This window comes from Oncorhynchus tshawytscha, linkage group LG11 (assembly GCF_018296145.1).
Source record: "Oncorhynchus tshawytscha isolate Ot180627B linkage group LG11, Otsh_v2.0, whole genome shotgun sequence".
NCBI lineage: Eukaryota > Metazoa > Chordata > Actinopteri > Salmoniformes > Salmonidae > Oncorhynchus > Oncorhynchus tshawytscha.
The window spans coordinates 7,807,451-7,829,785 of NC_056439.1; the positions used below are offsets into that span (position 1 = coordinate 7,807,451).

General features: G+C 42.3%; 2 protein-coding genes across 2 annotated transcripts; both read left to right on the plus strand.

Moving 5' to 3' along the window:
* Positions 1-15,735: 15,735 nt before the first annotated feature.
* LOC112262267 (lecithin retinol acyltransferase) lies at positions 15,736-17,731 on the plus strand. Its single transcript, XM_024437957.2, has 2 exons — positions 15,736-16,328; positions 16,936-17,731. The coding sequence occupies exons 1-2, from the start codon at positions 15,777-15,779 to the stop codon at positions 17,086-17,088; spliced, it is 705 nt and encodes a 234-aa protein (XP_024293725.1). The 5' UTR covers positions 15,736-15,776; the 3' UTR covers positions 17,089-17,731.
* A 642-nt stretch (positions 17,732-18,373) lies between these two features.
* Positions 18,374-21,986, plus strand: LOC112262268 (lecithin retinol acyltransferase). The gene is made up of 2 exons (XM_024437958.1): positions 18,374-18,907; positions 21,731-21,986. The coding sequence occupies exons 1-2, from the start codon at positions 18,404-18,406 to the stop codon at positions 21,884-21,886; spliced, it is 660 nt and encodes a 219-aa protein (XP_024293726.1). The 5' UTR covers positions 18,374-18,403; the 3' UTR covers positions 21,887-21,986.
* Positions 21,987-22,335: the final 349 nt, after the last annotated feature.

Below are 22,335 nucleotides of genomic sequence, written 5' to 3' on the forward strand. Positions count from 1 at the left end.
AAACCAGTATAAAACATATGACAAGATACTGCATTAGATATTATATTAGAGTGCTATCTAAATAAAATTGTCTACAATTAGTGAGCCCCCTTTAAGTTTCTTTTAGGACCGCAATCACTCCCTCAAGTTACAGTCCTCCACCATTTGGCTGTTTCTGTGGCGAGAGTGATACTTTTGTGTATATACTGTATGTGGACACCCCTTCAAATTAGTGGATCCAGCTATTTCAGACATGCCCGTTGCTGACAGGTGTCGAACACACAGCTATGCAATCTCCATAGACAAACATTGGCAGTGGAATGGCTTTACTGAAGAGCTCAGTGACTTTCAACGTGGCACTGTCATGGGATGCCACCTTTCCTTCATCAAATGTCTGCCCTGCTAGAGCTGCCCCGGTCAACTGTAACCACTGCTATTGTGAAGTGGAAAGGTCTAGGAGCAACAACTCAAAGTCGTTGGCCACACAAGTTCACAGAACAGGACCACCGAGTGTTGAAGTGCATAGTGTGTACAAATCAATGCCAGGTATTGGCTGGCGTGGTGTAAAGCTCGCCGCCATTGGACACTGGAGCATTGGAAACGCTTTCTCTGGAGTGATGAATCACGCTTCACCATCTGGCAGTCTGACATACGAATCAGGGTTTGGCGGATGCCAGGAGAACGCTACCTGCCCCAATGCATAGGGCAAACTTTAAAGTTTGGTGGAGGAGGAATAATGGTCTGGGGCTGTTTTTCATACTTCGGGCTTGGCCCCTTAGTTCCAGTGAAGGGAAATCTTAATGCCACAGCATACAATAACATTCTAGATGATTCTGTGCTTCCAACTGCATGACAATGCCCGGGTGGACAAAGCATGGTCCATACAGAAGTGGTTTGTCGAGATCGATGTGGAAGAACTAGACTGGCCCCACCGAACACCTTTGGGATGAATTGGAGCGCCCGACTGCCAGCCAGGCCTAATCGCCCAACATCAGTGCCCGACCTCACTAATGCTCTTGTGGCATTAGTTATGCTCCAACATTTAGTGGAAAGCCTTCCCAGAATAGCGGAGGCTGTTTTAACAGCAAAGGGGGGGACCAACTCCATATTAATGTCAACGATTTTGGAATTAGATGCTCGGCAAGCCAAGCAGGCGCCCACATACTTTTGGTCATGTAGTGTATAAGCTTTGTTTGTAAACAATGCAATTGTAAACAAGGGCTGTATAACCTTAAAACATTGTTAAAACTATCATTTGGATATCATGGATGGCCAGTCCTTTCATCCATAGCTCTGTCTATGAATTTGAATGTGCCTCAGTTACTTTTTACTTTCACTTGAGTAGCTTTTTTTTAATAGTAGTAATTGTACATCTACTTGTAATAAAATGTCCTTAAAGTAACAGTACTTCTGCTTGAGTAGGATATTTCAGTACTCTTTCCACCCCATGGAATGACCCTTTGTCAGTAGTGGGGCGGGCAAATTGGTCCTACTCCAACCGTGGCTGCATTTCTTAGGATAACCACCAGTGGGAGTTGAGCTACCGTGATCTGAGGAACACTGGAGAGGCCATACAATTCAGGTGTAGGGTGAAGTTGCCTCTAGACACTGATCTGGGGTTATTTTAGAATTTTCCACACTAATGGTAAAGGTTAGGATTGGGGGAGGCGAAGCAGATCCTAGACCTGTGTCGAGGGGAAACTTCACCCAGGAGCTACAATTTAGGACAACGTTGTCTATACTATAACAGCCTCAGTTAGGGCCTCAGCTCCTTACAGACAGTTACAAAAAGATTCCTACAACCCTTCTTTCTGCAGACATAGAAAAATAGGAAGCGTTACCACAAACATGCTTCTTACCGACGTTGAAATTATAGGAAGCGTTACCACAAACATTATAGGAAGCGTTACCACAAACATTATAGGAAGCGTTACCACAAACATTATAGGAAGCGTTACCACAAACATTATAGGAAGCGTTACCACAAACATTATAGGAAGCGTTACCACAAACATTATAGGAAGCGTTACCACAAACATTATAGGAAGCGTTACCACAAACATTATAGGAAGCGTTACCACAAACATTATAGGAAGCGTTACCACAAACATTATAGGAAGCGTTACCACAAACATTATAGGAAGCGTTACCACAAACATTATAGGAAGCGTTACCACAAACATTATAGGAAGCGTTACCACAAACATTATAGGAAGCGTTACCACAAACATGCTTCTTACCGACGTTGAAATTATAGGAAGCGTTACCACAAACATGCTTCTTACCGACGTTGAAATTATAGGAAGCGTTACCACAAACATGCTTCTTACCAACGTTGAAATTATAGGAAGCGTTACCACAAACATGCTTCTTACCGACGTTGAAAAATAGGAAACATTTTCACAGCCATTCTCAGCTTCTTACAGTGAAAAAGAGGAAACGTTCCCACAACCACTAAGAGGCCTGTGAATCACAGCATGACAGAGAAATCTATTTTAACCGGTCAATCTATCCGAATGAGAGTTGTTTAAGCCTATAAAGTGAATCAAACTTAATGAACAAAACACAAATAGTGTTTATGGTACTTCTGAAAGAGGCTTTTATGTCGAGACAGAACAACGCAGGCGAAGGCGGCGCTGTCAGTGGTGATGCATGTCAACACAATATTCCCCGCCAATATCTCACTGTCATGAAATGATTGTTTACGAGAGGGCCTTGAATTATAATGTGGGTATTAACTGTTAGTTTCGCTTCGGCCTGTTGGGCAAACACGTTTCCATGTGTTGATGTTGCGCAAAAAAACAATGCAGCTTTTTATTTTTTAAAGCTCTTAAAAGCTTTATTTTGTATTCTCGAGACGCTGTCACACCAACAATTAGGCTATTGGGACTTTGTGATTTGAATTGGAGCCTAGCAGAGCACGTAAGGGAAAAATAGTTTAGAGAACAGTTGGAATGGAGGCTACTTCCATTGCTGTAGCGCCCCAAAAAGACCTGCCTACGTACATTGCATGCAAATGTCCCCACTCGAAAGTCACAGGGACAATGCCGTATGTTTCAAGTGGGCTTTTTTTTGACGTCAGTGAGTTGTCGTTAAAGCATGCCTACTGGTAAGAGAGCGAAACGATAAGAGGTTACTTTTGTTTCACAGTTAAGGTGAGCTACAGTCAGGACCAAAATGATTGGAACTCCTGATAAAGATGAGCAAAAAAGACTATAAAATAAATAACACAAATAGAGCTATATTGCATGCTCAACACTTTTGGAAAATAAAATTATTATATACTAATACAATTGCTCAGATAAATAGATTTTTTAAACAAGTAACATGCTTCTCTCTCAAAAAGATAGGGGTTAAAATTATTGGCACCCCTGTTTTCAATACCTTGCAATAATACCTTTTTCTAAAATAGTTAATTGACCACAAAAATCAACATTTTGCAAAGGCCATCTCAGTCTCCGGACTTGGACCCCATTGAAAACCTGTGGTTTGAATTGAAGAGGGCAGGTCATCAGTGCAAATGAAGGATATCAAGCATCTGGAAATATTCTGTATGGAGGACTGGTCTAAGATTCCCTAAAATATTTGAGAAAAAAGATCAGTGCCGTTATCCTCGGAAGGTGAGGCATTGCAAGATATTGAAAACAGGAGAGACAAATTATTTTGACCCCTATCTTTTTAAGAGAAAAAATATGACTTGTTTAACAAAATCAATTTTTCTGAACAATTGTATTAGTTTAATTGAAATGCATTCCAGGTGATTACCTCATGAAGCTGGTTGAGAGGATGCCAAGTGTGTGCAAAGCTGTCATGAAGGCAATGGTAGGCTACTTTGAAGAATCTCAAATAAATATATTTTGATTTGTTTAACCTTTTTTGGGGTTCCTACATGATTCCAAATGTTACTTGTTTAACAAAATCTATTTTTTATGAGCAATTGTATTAGTTTAAATGTGAAAGCCTTAATGGTGAAAGAGCCACATCTGTTTGCTACTACAACAACAAAGAAGTTACTACTGTCACGACTTCCGCCGAAGTCGGTTCCTCTCCTTGTTCGGGCGGCGCTCGGCGGTCGACATCGCCGGTCTTCTAGCCATCGCCGGTCTTCTAGCCATCGCCGGTCTTCTAGCCATCGCCGGTCTTCTAGCCATCGCCGGTCTTCTAGCCATCGCCGGTCTTCTAGCCATCGCCGATCCACTTTTCATTTTGTTGTCATTTCCCAATTACTGGTCATGTATTTAACCCTCTGTTTCCCCCATGTCTTTGTGTGTGATTGTTTGTTGTTCAGGTCGGTAAGTTCACGGGTGTGTTTTTCCGGGTGCTGTTTTCACCCGTGCTTTGTGGCAACCATTATTGTTCGCACATTGGTATTGTTACTGTGTGCTATTTCTTAAGTAAAGTGCGTTGTTCACTCATCTCTGCTCTCCTGCGCCTGACTTCCATGCAACAGCTACAACGAACTGCAAACAACGAACACTGGGGTTTTTTCTATCATAGCATGCGGTATAGATTACAAATGTGTTATTTCTTTGTCTTGATGACCACTCTTATTCTGCAATGTAGAAAATAGTACAAATAAAGGAAAACCCTTGAATGAGTAGGTGTGTCCAAACTTTTGACTGCTACTGTAGCTCTGTATATTATTTATTTGATACAGTCTTTTTTTGCTAATCTTTATAAAGGGCAGGGGAGAACGACTGCACCCTCTCATTGAAGCCATGGTAGTTCAAGGCTGACCTCGGTACTGCCGGCAATGTTAGCTGAAAACAGGATCCCCCATTTTAGTGAATGGGAAAAGTCTTCGGGGTCAATCTTCATATAAATAAAGACCATTTTTTCGAAGACAATCATGGTACCAACATTTGTTTCTAATACACCAGATGTATGTCCTTCCACCAATTATTTTTTAAATCGCACACAGAACAAGTTTTAATGATCATTTTGTTGCTAATCTCAGCCTGCAGCACAAACTGTTCCGACCTGAGACGGCAGTTTAACCGGCTTCAATGCGCTATTGAGTCTTCACATAGGAAGGAATGGTGTCAGGTGATCGACGGCTTTGTCCAGTCATATATACAGTCATTGATCAAGGGTGCCAATCATTTGGGACTTTACTGTATTTCAATGTATATACCCTACACATTGATTAAATTATAATTCCTTTTGAAAATACAAATACTTGTTTGTTGTGGAAAATTGGTAAAGCATTTATCCCCCTGGATATATTACAAGAGAATATTCAGTATTTATATTCAGGAATACGCATGCATCTCCTGTCCTGTCTAAAAGAATAAACATCACGGAAGCCAGTTGTTGTCCTAAAGTGGCTTTAAACCTCCTGAGTTTTTCCAGACGTACTGACACATCAAGTTTTACAATGAGTCAGGATGTGAAAGCTATGACACATTTCATTGTCCAAAATCAATAAATCGGTCTGTAATCAATTACATGAACCACCATTACAAAAAAATGCCGTGACAGTCCTTTTCATTGTGGTCCTCCTGGGAAGAGAGTTGTTCCTAGCTACACACATTGTTAGCCCTGAATCTAACACTGAAGCTACACATTGTGTGTACTGTGTAGCTCCAACACTGCACACATTATTAGCCACAAAGCCTATGAATAAAAACAAGGCTTCCAATGGGCAACTTTGCGCCTAATTGGCTGTGGTATCTGGTATGTTTTCTATTTTTAAGGAACTTCTGGAGGATGGAAACAGATGGCCATTTGTTTCTGGCAATGAGACTATAAACAACATATCAGTGTCCTCATATGTCCCAAGACTTGGAGAGTCTTGGTTTATTTTGAGGCCATGGAAGAGACAATATTTCCTGTTTGTTTAATAAAGTCCTACTACTGAATAGGAACCATCAGGGCGTTCTAGGTTATTGTTTTTTCAGTCGCCCGACACAGATTATCAGCCTTGACCCTAGCCGAAACAGCCTGGTTATGATCTCCAGAAGTATGTCATTTAGCAGACACTCTTATCTAAAGTGACTTGCAGTAGTGCCTCCATACATTTTCGTATGGGTGCCCCAGCAGGAACTGAACCCATGACCCTGGCGTGGCAAAAGACCCGCAAAAGGGGGTTTCACTATCACCGTTCGCTACACTGGTGTCAGAAGTGGGATGCTGTCCGTGAGGTCATCGGAGAGTTGTGTTCATGTGGAGGACTTGGTATAATGAAGCGCAGTGTCAAGACCCTTGCCTTAGGTAGGCTTTCGAATCTGGGAGACCAGGGGTTCGAGACCCGCAAGGGACATTGCCCTGTCGCTGTTTGTTACAATACGATTCAGCAATTGTACTGAGATGCCCAACTAGACTTCAATAAAGACGACTAGGAATGCAATGTCAATGTAGTGGCGCTCACGTAAGACCACAGGCAAAAATAATAATAATCCCAGAACGAGAGTTTGATTGAATTGAGGTCAGAGTTCTTGATAGGTTGGGCATGAGATGTGAGGCATTAGCTTCATATAGGCTATTAAGGCCAGGAGTTCAATCCCAGCAAAAATGCCCGACACCCCTCTACGCTGTCGTCCAACAGATTTCAAGCATTCGGGGGCGGTTGAGAAATCTGAAGAATTGGGATCTCTGACTGGGCAGTAGTGGTACACTGCTCTGGGCAGTGCCATCTGAATGCATTCAATAGGTGCATACAAATAGGTGCATACAAATAGGTCTATACATTTTCACCCAGGCAGTGCTCCGGTATTTTCTTATTTCCACCAGGGTCTTCATTGATGGATCTATATATAATATGCTGTAAATGAAACGTAACTGACACTCATAATAGCCTACTGTCTTGTATTGGACACCCATGCATCACCATGCACACCACCATAAACACAATGCTAGTTGTATCTTATTTACTGGTAGCTAGGCTACATTTCTGGCAAGGGTGTCCAACATCTTCTTTCAGTTCTTTTTTTGCTTTCCACGCCAAAGCAAACAGTTGGAGGAGTCATAACGATACCTAGTGGCTCATGAAGCTACATCTGTAGCCCCCGCTGTTGACATTGGTGAGAAAGAAAGAAAAAAATCACACCTTGGCTACCTCTCCGTAACCCACTTTTACTTTGGGAAACAACATACGAAACCCAGGCACCCAGACAGATAAGGCCTTGCTGACCTGGGAGTGAACTGTTGGGCCCATCAAACCTAAAAAAAACTCTCCACGAACTTTCGCTGAACTCCCCTCTTCCTCCTCCTTGAGACTGGAGAAAGACGCCAGATGGAAATAGTTTCCTAATGCTCCCGGACTCTCGCAAGTGCCAGGAAGAAATACTTGGGACCAACTGATAAGATAGGGCTTGGATGCTCTGTCCTATGTTGGTGTGACTGTCTGTTGAGAGGAATTTGTGTTGGAGAGTTTTCAATCACGTATTGCATTTACCATGAGAAAACAAGAACACCTCCTCTTGTTTATCAGTTAGCTACACTGAGGTAACTGCATGGACATTTGAACCTGCAATCTGCCTTTTTCCAGTTCTGTATCTAGTCTGCTGCACCCACTGGTGTTTATAAAACGTGGATGACTCTCAGCGCCGCTGTATTAATACCACCGCGCTGCCAGTTTGGTGGTACGCCGTCACTGAATTTTTTTGGGGGGGGAGAAGCTATAAAAATGTATTTATTAAGGTCTACATTTGTTTTTTTGCGAATTATATTCTTTTACAGACACCTTAATAAATACTTTTGAATTAGATTATATAAACTAAAAATCAAAATGGAACATAAAAAGTACTAATGCTGCTGTCCTCATTACGATTAAGAAATACTAAAATACATGTAATTTTGTCATGTCGAATTCCCTTAATTCCTATGGGGGACTGCTCCTTCTGGGAATACCAATATGGCGGCCGACAGCATCAAAGCCTCTCATTACATTGGCTTCAACACTAAGAGATAGCTGTGTTCAAATTTTTTATTGCATATACAGTGCAGTTAGCTGTTAAGTCAGTTAGTCTAAGAATTTCAAGTCTCAGTATGGGGAAAATCCTAACTTCAACTTCAGTCAAATGTTTATTTAGTCTCCCATTGACATCAAAGCATGACCAAGTGGAAATTCTGCTTAAAGATAGAATCCGCAGTAGGGGGAAAGAGCGCCACTGGCTGCCCCACCACTGTTTTTGTTTTTGTTGACGAATTGAGGGGTTTCACGCAGCATATAACAAAACATGTGCAGTGCATATTGCGCTCTCCTATCACAAGTGCAATGACGTCAGAGGGGATTTGCAGTGACTTCTTTGTTGTTGCATCGCAAACGGACCTGGCAGTTTGACCGCCAAGGATTCCAGCTTTAAGTGGAAGTTAAGATTCACCCGTATTCGCCTTTGCAACCCTAAATGGTTCAATGAGTTATACAGTGTATATCACTGACAGTTCAGTCAGAAGAAAGCAATATGCATAACGAGCAGTTTTTGAGTTATCCTCAAACTCGTGACTCTCACCTAGCCAACATGCTTCTCTCAGTAATAATCTCAAGTTTATGAAGTCAAGAACAAAGCCGACACTGACTATTGGTGGCCTTCATGGAATTACCTTTCAGGACCCTTGTTAAAAGTCCCCCAGTGGTGGCTGCTATAACTATAACTGGCCATTTGACTGGGGTGTAAATCTCTGAGTGGGAAGAGGCCAAAGGTTTGTTTTAATGCCACCCAGGAGTTCAATTTATGGTCACGGACCGTAAGCTCATTCAGCTGAATGTGGTATTACCACCAAAAGTGGGACATGAGAGCGCTGGTTGACATTTGGTTATCATAATGTTCTTCATTTTTATACCACATTCTGCATATGGTAATTTCTTAAAATATGACATTTGGTTTATATAATAATATATACCCCCATTAATACAGTTGTTGTTCAAAAATAAGTAGGCCTATATTTCATTTGTAAATCACAAAATGTCATGCAAAATCTATGTAAACGGCATAATTTAATGTAAACTTCAAGATTTATGAATCACTCCAACCACGTTTCCATCTAGAGTTTTTATGCAGGTAAAGTCACATGACAGCTGTGATGGAAACAGGAAGTTTCGGTACAATTGTATAAATGCTTACAGTATTTGTTTGTTCGACATGGTGGGATCTTTTTGTGATGATAAAATTAATTATGCAAGAAATGGTGGTGGAAACTCCTTTATGCACAAATATTGATACAATAACCAACATATCGAAGTCAACTTGGAGTCACATGATGACATGGTGTGTGGTCCTCCCACTACGACTCGGGAACACATGTAGTTTATTAGTTTACAGATGAAATCAATTATGATAAACGTCACAGGGTTGTGAACGTGCACGGTGTTGAGCTTGATGCTCCTTTCCAATAATTGTTGAGGGTCTTATTCTGGTGACATGATGCTTGACTGCCGTTTTGTAAATACAAATATTATTGCTCTTATCCATAATAATCTCATCATGTAGGCTATTGTAGACGCACAGTATCTGCAAGCTTTTGGCTAGACCAGACTAGGCACATTTACTATTTTTGTTGTTGTTGAATTTTCCCCCCTTTTTCTCCCCAATTTTGTGGTATCCAATTGTTAGTAGCTACTATCTTGTCTCATCGCTACAACTCCCGTATGGGCTCGGGAGAGACGAAGGTCGAAAGTCATGCGTCCTCCGATACCCAACCCAACCAAACCACACTGCTTCTTAACACAGCGCGCATCCAACCCGGAAGCCATCCGCACCAATGTGTCGGAGGAAACACCGTGCACCTGGCAACCTTGGTTAGCGTGCACTGAGCCCGGCCCACCACAGGAGGCCCACATTTGATATTTTATCTGCTATTGTCACGTGTACTCCCTCTCCGCACATCGTTACAGCTATCTCAAGGATCTACGGGATCGGTGTCCCTGTTCCTATGCCGTGAACGTTCGCTAATGTGACTAGAATGACTTTGTAAGTAACGGCAAACTTTCCAAGACATAGACATGTCTTACATAAGCAGAAAGCTTAAATTCATGTTAATATAACTGCACTGTTCAATTTACAGCATGTTATTACGGTGAAAAAAATACCATGCTTTTGTTTGAGAAGTGTGCACAACATACAACTTATGGCAACTGGTGTGATACATTCACCTCTAAATAATGTACTTACATTCAGCAATCATGCTCTGATTTGTCATCCTGAGGGTCACAGAGATAAAATATAGCATAGTTTTGTTTTATTTTTATATTAAAATGTAGGAACTGGGTTCTACAGTTTGAACCCCTGCTGGCCATCAGACTGTTAAACAGCCACCACTAACATTGAGTGGCTACTGCCAACACACTGTCAATGACACTGACTCTACTCCAGCCACTTTAATCATGGGAATTGATGGGAAATGATGTAAATATATCACTAGCCACTTTAAACAATGCTACCTTATATAATGTTACTTACCCTACATTGTTCATCTCATATGCATACGTTGATACTGTACTCTATATCATCGACTGCATCCTTATGTAATACATGTATCACTAGCCACTTTAACTATGCCACTTGGTTTACATACTTATCTCATATGTATATACTGTACTCGATATCATCTACTGTATCTTGCCTATGCTGCTCTGTACCATCACTCATTCATATATCCTTATGTACATATTCTTTATCCCCTTACACTGTGTATAAGACAGTAGTTTTTTTGGAATTGTTAGTTAGATTACTTGCTCGTTATTACTGCATTGTCGGAACTAGAAGCACAAGCATTTCGCTACACTCGCATTAACATCTGCTAACCATGTGTATGTGACAAATAAAATTTGATTTGATTTGATTTGAAATAAAATTTGATTTGATTTGATTTGTCTCTGCACACACACTGCTGCCATCTGGTGTCCAAAATCTAAATTGCACCTAAACTCCTATATGATACTACGGCCTTCCTCTTGCATGTCCATCTGGACATTTTCTTCAGCGATGACATATCCCAGAAACGAGAGGGTGGAAAGGTGGAACTGGCATTTCTCCGCTTTCACAAATATCTGATTCTCCAGGAGGCGCTGAAGGACTTGTCGAACATGGATTACGTATTCTTGGGCAGGATGGGGGAAGAAACAGGACGTCATCGAGATAGACGAACACAAAATGATTTAACATGTCCCGGAGCACATTGTTTACCAGGGCCTGGAAGGGAGCGTTGGTGAGTCCAAACGGCATGATCAGGTACTCATAATGTCCACTGGCAGTCTTGAAGGCTGTCTTCCACTCATCCACTTTGCGTATCCGAACCAGGTGGTAGGTATTCTGAAGGTCCAGCTTGGAGATGATGGTAGCCCCCTTGAGAGGTTCGAAAGCTGAGGAGAGGAGTGGTAGGGGGGTAACGATTCTTGATCGTTATGTCATTAAGGCCCTGGTAGCCAATGCACGGACACAGAGTCTTGTCCTTTTCCACAAAGAAAAAAACGGCGCCGGCAGGGGATGCAGAAGGACGGATGTCTCTAGCAGCCAGAGGGTCCTCAATATACTCCTCCATGGCCTTGGACTTTGGGCATGATAGGGAATATAGCCGACCCCGAGGTGGTGTGGTGCCTGGATGAAGGTCAATGGCACAATCGTAGGGACGATGCAGGGGAAGACAAGTAGCCCATGCCTTGCTGAAGACCTCCAGGAGGTCAAGGTACTCTGCGGGGATGGCAGAGAAATCCGAGGATTGACTTAAGCCCTGGGGAGGCTGTCTTGGGAAGGCTGCGCTGCTTTGAGGCAAAGGGAATGGCAGAACGGACTCCAACCTAGGATTGAGCTCGTGGTCCAGTCATTAACGGGGTTGTATTTTTGGAGCCAAGAAAATCCCAAAACACGAACATGGGAGGGGGGGGGGTGAGGAGAAGCTGTATAGCTTCACTGTGATTTCCTGAAACCCGCAGGTTAACAGGAACAGTGCTGTGGGTAACTCTACCAATGGAGCGGCCGTCCAGTGCTCTAGCGTCCATGGGAACAGAGTGGAGTTGAGTGGGGTTACCTAATTCAGAAAATAGGGTAGCGTCCATAAAACTCTCATCTGCCCCAGAGTCAATGAGCACCCGGAGAGACTGGTTTCCCCACAGCAGTTTCACAAAAAAGGGAGTGCAGTTGATGGAAATTAGAGGATTCCCAGTCTGCCTCACCCGAGTACTTGTACCTACTAAAGAAATAGGTCTTTTAACCGGGCAGGTAGCTATATAATGTCCCACAGCCCCACAGTACAGACAACTGTTGGAACTTAGCCTATGTGAATGTTCCCTAGGTGATAATCTAGCTCTGCCCAGTTGCATAGGTTCCGGTGTATCTGACTCACCCGTCGCTGATGATTCTCGAGGGATCTCGGGTGGCTTCGGGTCTTCTCGGAAATACAGCCTCCGGGGACTTCCGAATTCCTTTGGAAATGAATGAGCAGCAGCGGATGAACAAGTGTGCCCAAGACCAGACCTCCTCTCACTCCTGCGTTCCCGTAGACGGCCATCAATCCTAAGAGTAAGGGCGATAAGGGAATCAAGGCCAAGCGGTAACTCCCGAGCTGCTCGTCTTTTATTCCCTCTGAAAGTCTGTGGAAGGAAGGTATCGAATAGGGACTCCGGATTCCTGACACTCTCAGCGGCCAACGTGGGAAAATCTACTGCGTAGTCTGCCACACTACGGGAGTGTTCACGTAATTCAAGTAGTTTGCAGGTCACCTCTCTCCCGGATACCGGAGAATCTAACACCTTCCTCACCTCTGCCATGAAATCTTCCAGATGACGACAAATGGCAGATTGTTGCTCCCAAAATTCCGTCACCCAGCACCCTTCCCAACATTAGCGTAATAATATATGCTATCTTTGACCGGTCCGAAGGGAACAAAGATGGCTGTAGCTCAAAAATAAGGGAGCACTGAGAAAGTAAACCCCGGCAGGTTCCAGGATCCCCAAAATATCGCTCCGGAGGAGGTAAGCAGGGTTCTCGGGGAGCAGGGAGACAGCGTGGCGGAGATGGTCCAAGTCTGCTGGGTCTGTCATGGCCAGTTCGTACTATAAGGGCACAGGGCAAGACCCAGATGCAGACATGGGAGGCAGATGGTTCGAGTCTCTGATATTTATTGTAATCCGAGGGGCAGGCAAGAGAATGGTCGTGGACAGGCAAAATATAATAACAAGGTCAGAGTCCAGGATGTACAGAGTGGCAGGCAGGCTCGAGGTTAGGGCAGGCAGTATGGTCAGGTAGGCTGGTTCAGAGTCAAGGCAGGCAAGGGTCAAAACCGGGAGGACTAGCAAAAAAAAACAGAGGAAAAAAAAGCAGGAGCATGGCGTAACACGCTGGTTGACTTGACAATACAAGACGAACTGGCACAGACAGACAGAAAACACAGGTATAAATACCCAGGGGATAATGGGGAAGATGGTTGACACCTGGAGGGGGTGGAAACAAGCACAAGGACAGGTGAAACAGATCAGGGTGTGACAGGATTACTATTACAACAACACATCATCAGTAGGGTAAAACTAACCTGTCTCACAACGGTCTAAGCCCAGCTCACGTTCCGTATTAGCACAATTTACGATCAAATCTGTGCACCAGAACGTTTTATAAATGAGGCACATGGACTCTCATTTTTACCGTTACAAAATGTCACATTACTTTCTAACAGGAGTTGGGTGCATTTAAACAGGTTCTGTTAGGATCGCTAGGCTATCTGTCACTTCTCCAGGCACTGTCAAGATCTGATCATCTGTCCAGACTTAGACAAGCGCTGAACTGCAAATCCTGTTGGATTGGACATCTTAAGACACCAGTCAGTTAGGGTTGAGGGGAGTTTGATGTCAACATGCTCTTGACTTGCCCTGGATATGACCCCAACAGAACCCTTTTCTGACCCCAACAAGACCACTTCACATCTGCAGTCTTGTAAAGGTCAATGGCGGTCAGACAACAACTTTTAACCCCAAATATTTTGGTTGATAAGAGGACGGTTAGAAGTTCATGCAAGACGTTTCGACTCCATCTTTGTTGACTTCTGAATTATACAACATCGACCCACTTTGGAGCCTTTAATCTGTCCAGACTTAGATAAACACAGACACTGAACAGCAAATCCTGTATTTTCAAACATCAACCTACTTTGGAGCCTTTGTTATGGACTCAGGACCTCAAGTTAATGTACATTTTCAATGATAACATGATAAGCCACTAGTTTTGGGGTTGAGGGGAGTCGTTGGAGTAAGAGTGAAGGCAGACCGAATATGGACTGACAGCGACAGCCCCCCAAAGCAGCCATCTTAAAACTCTGTTAGCCTCTAATTTGAAGGCAATAAAACCCAGTTTTCCTGTTCAACTTCAGCTACCATCGCCTCATTCTTTAGGTAGTTAGCTAGCTAAGGAATGGACCCATTTACACTAACATATTATACATGTTAACAGGGAATGCTTGATGTTTGTACTTGATGTTCCGTTTCTTGGGGTCAAGGGGCACAAGTTTTTAATAAACACTTGACGTAGTTGTATCCATCCAGATTCCAGTTAACCTTGAAAACCTGAGGCGTTATAGGTCACACACTTATTTTGCTATACTCTGAAATGAACAGCCATGTATTCAGGTTGGTATATATTGAAAGACATATCAAATGAGTTGAACTCCTTTCACCAAAGGAGCTATTCATGTCCAAACGATGAACGTGAAATTGGAGCCAGTAGGATTTTATCAAGTAATCTGCTGGTCTATGGAATGCCACTTTGTTATCATATGCCAGTGTCAGGTAGCTAAATTGGATCACTGAATACAATATTTATATTCACGCTAAATGATCCTGGATTGGAGATAGTCCTAACAGACCCGCCACTATGAGTCAGCAAAGCAGGCCAAAAGCCTACGGTCCGCAAAGCAATCAGCTAAATAGCCTAATTAGAGAATCTCACATTTCACAAACCAAGACCAACTACAGTACAAACAAAAGTCAACCATTTTACTCCGGGTCATTGGCAATGAATGGGATGGGAGAGGCTAACATGTTGGGGATACTGTATCGGGAGATACTGTAAATGAGTTAAAAATGGCTTGCTATAGCTCTCGACCTTCACCTCTCTGGAATCCATATGGGAGCTGCAGTGATGGGGCGGAGAAAATGGGGTACCCCCCCCAAAAAAAAAAGCAAAAAAACAAAGGGCTTGCTCCAAAAGTAGCACAATGCTTGGCAGACAAGGTCAGTTTACTTAGAATACAACAACTGTAAAGATCCCTGAGGTAGATTAGATTAAAAGACAGTATAGGCCTATTAGGCCAGACAAGGTGCTCTTCATAATGTTGTATTGATTGTCCCATTGGGCCTACTGTATATAATACAATAATAAAGGGGAAAAAACTTCAAGATTCTGGGCACAAGGTCATAATTTTTTCGGTCTAATATTCGGTCTGCCTTCACTCTTACTCCAACGTTTCCCCTCAACCCCAAAACTAGTGGCTTATCATGTTATCATTGAAAATGTACATTAACTTGAGGTCCTGAGTCCATAACAAAGGCTCCAAAGTAGGTTGATATGATTCCAATGAGCCTGTAATTATAATTTGTATATCCTACAAATGTAATGGTTGTGAATTTAAATTACGCAAATCAATGTACATCTTCAGCGTAAACAAATTATTAAAAGTATAGTAAACAATATGCCAAATTATGTAGACTAAAGAAAAAAGACATACGTGCCAAAAATACCATAGCAATGTCCTTTGTGGCCAATCGTGTCTTCGGGGTTTACCTTCGAGCTGCACTGTCCCCTCCTAGTGCACTTACCATATAAACCCACTTCCAGACAACTCTCAGAAAACTTTGGACAGGAACTTTCAACATGCTCGACTCGTTGACATTTCTCGTCGAGAAGCTATCCCTTCTCTCCAACTTCAAACTTTTCGAGTTTAAATGGACGGATAGGAAACGCAATGAGGCGGGATGCAAAGAGCGCACGATGCACAGTCACGCGCCGTTGTCTCTCCAGAGAGGGGACCTTTTGGAGGTGCCGAGAACTTTGTTCACGCACTTCGGTATCTACTTGGGTGACAACAAAGTCGCTCACCTGATCCCGGATATCATGCCCGTGCTAACCAACGATACGATGATCATCAAAACAGTTATCACAAATAAGAGACTCATCATGGGTTGCTTGTACAAGTGTGCCACGGTGCGCGTGGACACTTTGGAGGACTTTGTGTATGGCTCAAACATATTGGTGAATCATATGGATAGAAAATGCAAGGCGCAACAACCGTTCCCAAATGAAGAGGTTGCAGAGAGGGCAGAACAACTCGTCGGCGCCATCCCTTACAGTTTACTATGGAATAACTGTGAACATTTTGTTACATACTGCAGATACGGTTCAGCGAAAAGTCAGCAAACGGAAATGGTCATTCATTTTCCTTGCATTTATTTCATTTATTTATTTCATTTTCACAATTACGTTGTGCATAAGTCTGGCCCTTTTACGCTACAGGAGATAAATGTAGTGTCTTCTTAAAATATTTTGCCTGTGCATAACCTGTATCCCAGTGAGGACAGCTATCTTTAGATTATGGCATAGATAATGTTTTCAGAGATTTGCATTTCCATTAATATTATTACAAATGTATTGAATTGTTGATTTAGGTTAGACCTGGTTGTATTACTTATTGGGAACAGCATCATCAACCTTTGAAATTTCCAATCCCATATTTTCTATTTATATTCATGATAATGCATCTCCATTTGACATTACATTATGCCATTATGCTATAATAGGCAACTATATTCAGAAACATTGTGTTTTATTCAGTGTTACCGGAAAATACATATATTTGGGCTTTGGTTTGTTGTTTTGGTGTTGTTTCATGCAAGGTCTTCTCTCTTTTCTTCCATATTTCATAAAAGTTTAGACTTGTAACATAAAAAAATTGAATTTGCCTGAAATGAATTGCTCATAAAAGTCCTATACATACATGTTTATTAATTGAATTATTTATCTCCTTTCTATGCAGTTTTGTGAGTGTCTGAAATCAATCATCCAAGACCAGAGGAGTGTCTTTCTCAGCGTTCTCCTGGGAATGATCTACATCGTCTGCTTTGGCCTCGCACCTTCAACTACATTACCCACAACCCTCATCTCCTTCACTCTGTGGATGGCCGGCTGAGAGGCCAAAGTTCAAACCTTCAAACACTCCGATGGACATTTCAATGGAAGCTATTTAGGATCGTGTCTTTTCATTGGTCCTTGTGGTGACATTACTTGGCACCTCCCAACTCATACGCCTTTGGTATAGGCCTAAAGTGGCATATCATATAATAGGCCATTGTTACAGCAAGAGCTACTTTTGATTTGATACTTGACTTTTGATTTGATACTGGCCAGCCAAAGGAAAACAGAGGGCAATGTGGTTGTAGGCCTAGCAATTTACATTTGAGTGTTCATGTCAACACTTACTGTATTGAATGTAGGCCATTAAGGCATTATAAAGCCTTTATAAAGGCCATATGATCCCCTCTGTGACCGAAGTATCATCCCTATTTCCCCCCCAAAAGATTGGCCAAGGTACATTTTCTACTTTTTAATCTTACTGTGTAAGTCAATGTCGTCTAATCTGTAAATAATTTCATGTCTTCAATAACGATACTCTTGTATATTTTTTAAAATCTAGATACATTCAGTTTGAAACTCTAAGAGTACTACGCTGATTAATACAGTACTTTTACGAATGTGTTTTGAGAGCAAATCATTTTGTTTTCCATCAAATACATTGTAAATATAAGAAATGTTAATAAAGATATTGGAAGCCAGCATTTGGTTTGTTTTGGTCTGGTTTCAAGAACAATTTAAATAATTTACTGTATTTTTCAATACAGTTAGGTACATGCAATCACAGTGCATCTTAATACTCACATTGCATCTCTGTCAATACCACCCGCAGCTTTTTCAAATGATCATGTTATTGATGGAATATTGGCCGCATAAAATCCCCAATACATCCCCATAGTATTTCCAAACCCAAATACTTAATCATATAAAGTAGATATCATATAAAGAGCCACACTCATAAAATAAACACAGTATCTGGGTAGTATTTCTTAGTAATGACTATGCTTTATTACTTTCTTTCTACTGTACCATATTCACAGTTCCAGACATATCAAGAGTGAGTCAGCATTGTACAGCTCAACCTGACTGTTTATTCAGGCTAGAAAATATTTATGACCTTCTAAACTGGGGATTTGTTTTTCTGATTTGCCATTGACAGCCACATAGCCGGAACACTTCCCCCGAGTAAACCCTCGGTTGTGAAATTAAGCCGCCCTCAAAACCACACGATTAGCAGAAAGCTCCTTTATTATTTCTGTCGAAATTGCACTGCAAAGTTGCGAAACCTCTAATCCCACGCACTTTGCTCCTCCCAGACCCTTAGCCCCGATAAAACGGCCAGGTGTCGAACCGTTGGATATAGTTCTGCCACCATGATTACCTTCCTCCAACTCCTCAGCCTCTTCTTCATTGCTTCCAAAGTGGATGAAGAGGACAAGGACAAAGACTCTAAGTATGACCTGTCCTTGTACAAACGTGGCGACCTTTTGGAAGTTCCTAGAACTCTCTTCACCCATTTCGGCATCTACCTGGGCAACAACCGGGTGGCCCACTTCATCCCGGACATCCTTCCGGTATTCACCAAGAACAAGGCTGCCATCAGCAAGATGGTGACCAACAACCGGCTGATTCTAGGGGTGATCGCCAAGTCGGCGAGCGTCAGGGTGGACTCGTTGGCGGATTTTGCCTATGGCTCGGAGATCCTTGTCAACCACATGGACAAGCTGTGCAGCCAGCCCCCCCTGGAGGGGGACGAGGTGGCCAGGAGGGCAGAGAAGCTCATGGGCTCCATGACCTACAGTTTGCTGTGGTACAACTGTGAACACTACGTCATGTACTGCCGCTATGGCATGGCCATCAGCTACCAGACCTACCAGGTGGAGTATGGGGTTCTCCTTTTTCAGAGCACACTGTTCTTACACGTTTTGGGGGTAGCATGTGATCGGAATATCGATGGTGATTTCCCGGGCGACTAAGATCAGTCACTGCAAACTTCTCAGAGTGGAAGCCATCACGTGACCCCCCTCCAGGGCACTGTCTTGATATTAAGTAAAGGAGGCAGTCAAATTTAGACGATAGGGTTTACCAAACCTCCCCTCAACTGTCAGTCCACTGATTTGACCTATCCCAGTTTTAGCACGCCTGATTCACCCTGTCAATCATCAAGCCCTATTATAGTTGTGTGCGAGACGAGTACTGGATTAGATCAGTGGAATGGCTGGGGGTACTGAAGGAGATGTTAAGAAAACAATGCTTTAGTTGAGACTGTAGGAATAACATTGTGAACCATGAGCCAATAGTACACTTGGTGTTACATAATGCTCAGGGCAATGAACCAATTGCGGGAAGAGTTTTTTTCAAATTTAACCCGGCAAGTCAAGAGTTATTGCTGGTTCAAATTACGGTCAGACAAAGTTTTGTAACACTATTTATATATTATTGAGTGAAGAACCTACTGAGACATATTAAAGTGAATCACTGCCGATAAATACGCCGGGGAAGCAAAAACTACATAAACGTATTGCTCAATGACTTGCATTAGTACATAGCTTTGCTGTTAGAGCGTTAGGCTACACACTAAACATTTATTGGAAGGAATCAGCTTTAGCACAGAGCATATAGTCTCTCCAGCCTTTTCGGAAATGCCCCTTTTGGTACATGTGATTGTAGCCACAAAAGTGCCTCTATTTATCCAGTCACCTATGTCATAGGCTCAAAAAGGTCACACGGGAGAGATATTTTCTGAAAGAAAAGAGTTTGAGCACGTGGGTTGCGCGGGAAATATGGCAAGTATTTCAATGAATTTGATGGAACGGACACAGATTACGGGATAATAAAGTGTTGTCGTGAAGTTGACCTCAGTCACCTGCCAAAGTTATTAAGCGGAAACATACATATAAGGGAAATGATTAGGATGAAACCTTTCTTCAACCGTCAGTTATGATTTGGTCTTCCAAGTTAAAGTGCTGTTTCACGCTGACGTCGACTGATTATGTGGGGAAACTATGGTCAAATAGCGGCTTAGTTGCTCAACTCCTTTGTTTTCGAGAATGGATTTACAACGTCTCTTGTATATATCGGCCTACTTAGGAGTAATTTAGAAATTTAGTTCAGATGATGGCAGTTGGCTCAGTTGTTCCAGCCCTGCAGTAAAACGCCCGGTTCAAATTATCATGATTCATGGACAAGCTCCTCAAAATCTCGAGAGCATAAAATGAGTGAGTGTCATCAGGCCCCATATTTATAAGGCATATCAGACTAGAAGTTCTACTCTATAATTAGATCCCTACTATCCATGCATTATAATCTAAAAGTCAAAGCTAGCTGGTAATAGATCAGCACACCTAGTCACTCTTAGGAATACGGGCCCTGGTCTGAGTTCAGCAGGGCACAGTGTTGTGGAACACACAGAAATATATTGGGTAGAACAGACATGCAACCTCTCTGGCATGCAAGTAAGGAATCGGGTAAGCTCTAATCATGGCATTTGTTTCTGAACACGACACAGGCGTGCTGGTACCAACGTCTAGTCTAGACATGCTGTGGTCACCCCTAGCACAGACGATAGCCAATCAATGTGGGAATACTGCACACTGATGCAAAGTACTGCAAGATGAGAGCAGTTGAAAGGGTGTACATTTCTCTGAAAAGGTCAGGTGGATAGATTGCTTTTAGGCCAATGAAAGGTGCACTCAAAGGCTGATTCTCTACCCTTCTCCATAAGTGTGCACTTGCACACTCTCCGTCATGGACTCAAAAGCATCTGATTGGTGCAAGTAGGTAGTTACTAACCTTGGTTGAATCCATGAGAGGAAGTGTGAAAGTGCACGCTTTGTGAGAAGTGTGGAGAATTGGGACAAGTCACAGACTTGTTGAGTTGGACTGTAGTGCACTGGTGAGCAGCACCATCTAGTGTTAATGCATTAAAAGACCCTCATTTTTTAAACCTTTATTTAATAAAGTACTGTGTAACAGTGGTACCCATCCAGGGGTACTAGGACCTACTGATTTATATTACAATGCATGTGTTATTTAAATTGAGTCTACATTAAAGGGGCAAACTGTGGTTCAAGCAACAGCCGTGGTTACCCCTCCACTGTTTTGGTAAACAGCCGCAGCCAAACAGCCACGCATGAGCGGCAGTTATCCTAGTGGTTAGAGCGTTGGACTAGTAACCGGAAGGTTGCAAGATCAAATCCCCGAGCTGACAAGGTAAACATCTGTCGTTCTGCCCCTGACCAAGGCAGTTAACCCACTGTTCCTAGGCCGTCATTGAAAATAAGAATTTGTTCTTAACTGACTTGCCTAGTTAAATAGAGGTACTGTATTTATGGTTGAATCACAATGTTCTGTCAAATTAACACATGTCATGCTGTTTCATAAATTGCTGTATCTTCATTGTATTTGCCTCTTGGCCAGAGCTCCTTTAAAAGGAGATTTGCATCTCAATGGTTACAAATGGATGTGGATGAATAAATAAATAAAATTGACAATAACGATTAACCATTAGAATATCAGAGGCCCCAATTCAATCAAACAAAGACAAGGGCTTTCAAAGATAAAGGCAAAGAGCACTCCTCTTTTTCACTCAACGTTAATAAGATTTTGAGTGTTAAAACACTCACAAGCTTTCATTCATCTTGTGGATTTAAAATAATCTGTAAAGGATACTTACTCTTGTTTCATCCTCTCTCCTGCAGTTCTGTTTGACAGTGAGGAAGATCATCTGCAGCAGGATGAACGCCTACCTCACAGCCCTGTGTGGAACGGGCACCGTGTTATACCTGGGCTCCATAACGCTGCTCACCACAGTACCCACCCTGCTCGTCCCCTTCACCATCTGGATGGCATCGTAAAAACGGCCACTGCGGAATATGGAAGGCTTAAATCATGTCCCACTATCAGTATCACTGTTCATGGGGGGGAAAAAAATAAAAAGCATTGTGGGAAATGTCACGTTTGTGGTGGTAGTGATTTTTATTAGACATATTATTATTAAACATATTATATTAGTTTAACGTTTTTTTTTATAGAAGAGTAAACCATCTTACACATCTGGTATTGACTGTGTATAACAGTCTTTAAATGGACAGCCATGTTATTTAAAAAAAAAGTTGTTCCTGATAAAGGCATTGTTTTGACAGTATATAATGGACATCATGGCCTTTATGGTCACAATTATACAGACAATAATGGCATTGGGACAGGATGGACAAGGTGCAATTTGACACTGTTATTGCCATACTCCGACAGGGTGAATGTACTGAACTATGGCTTTCAACTAAATTCACACGCCTACTCTCCC

Coding starts and splice junctions, on each gene's coding strand:
- LOC112262267 (XM_024437957.2), top strand. CDS start 15,777: ATGCTCGACTCGTTGACATTTCTCGTCGAGAAGCTATCCCTTCTCTCC. Junction 16,329..16,935: donor AAAGTCAGCAAACGGAAATG/GTCATTCATTTT, acceptor CTTTCTATGCAG/TTTTGTGAGTGTCTGAAATC.
- LOC112262268 (XM_024437958.1), top strand. CDS start 18,404: ATGATTACCTTCCTCCAACTCCTCAGCCTCTTCTTCATTGCTTCCAAA. Junction 18,908..21,730: donor TCAGCTACCAGACCTACCAG/GTGGAGTATGGG, acceptor TCTCTCCTGCAG/TTCTGTTTGACAGTGAGGAA.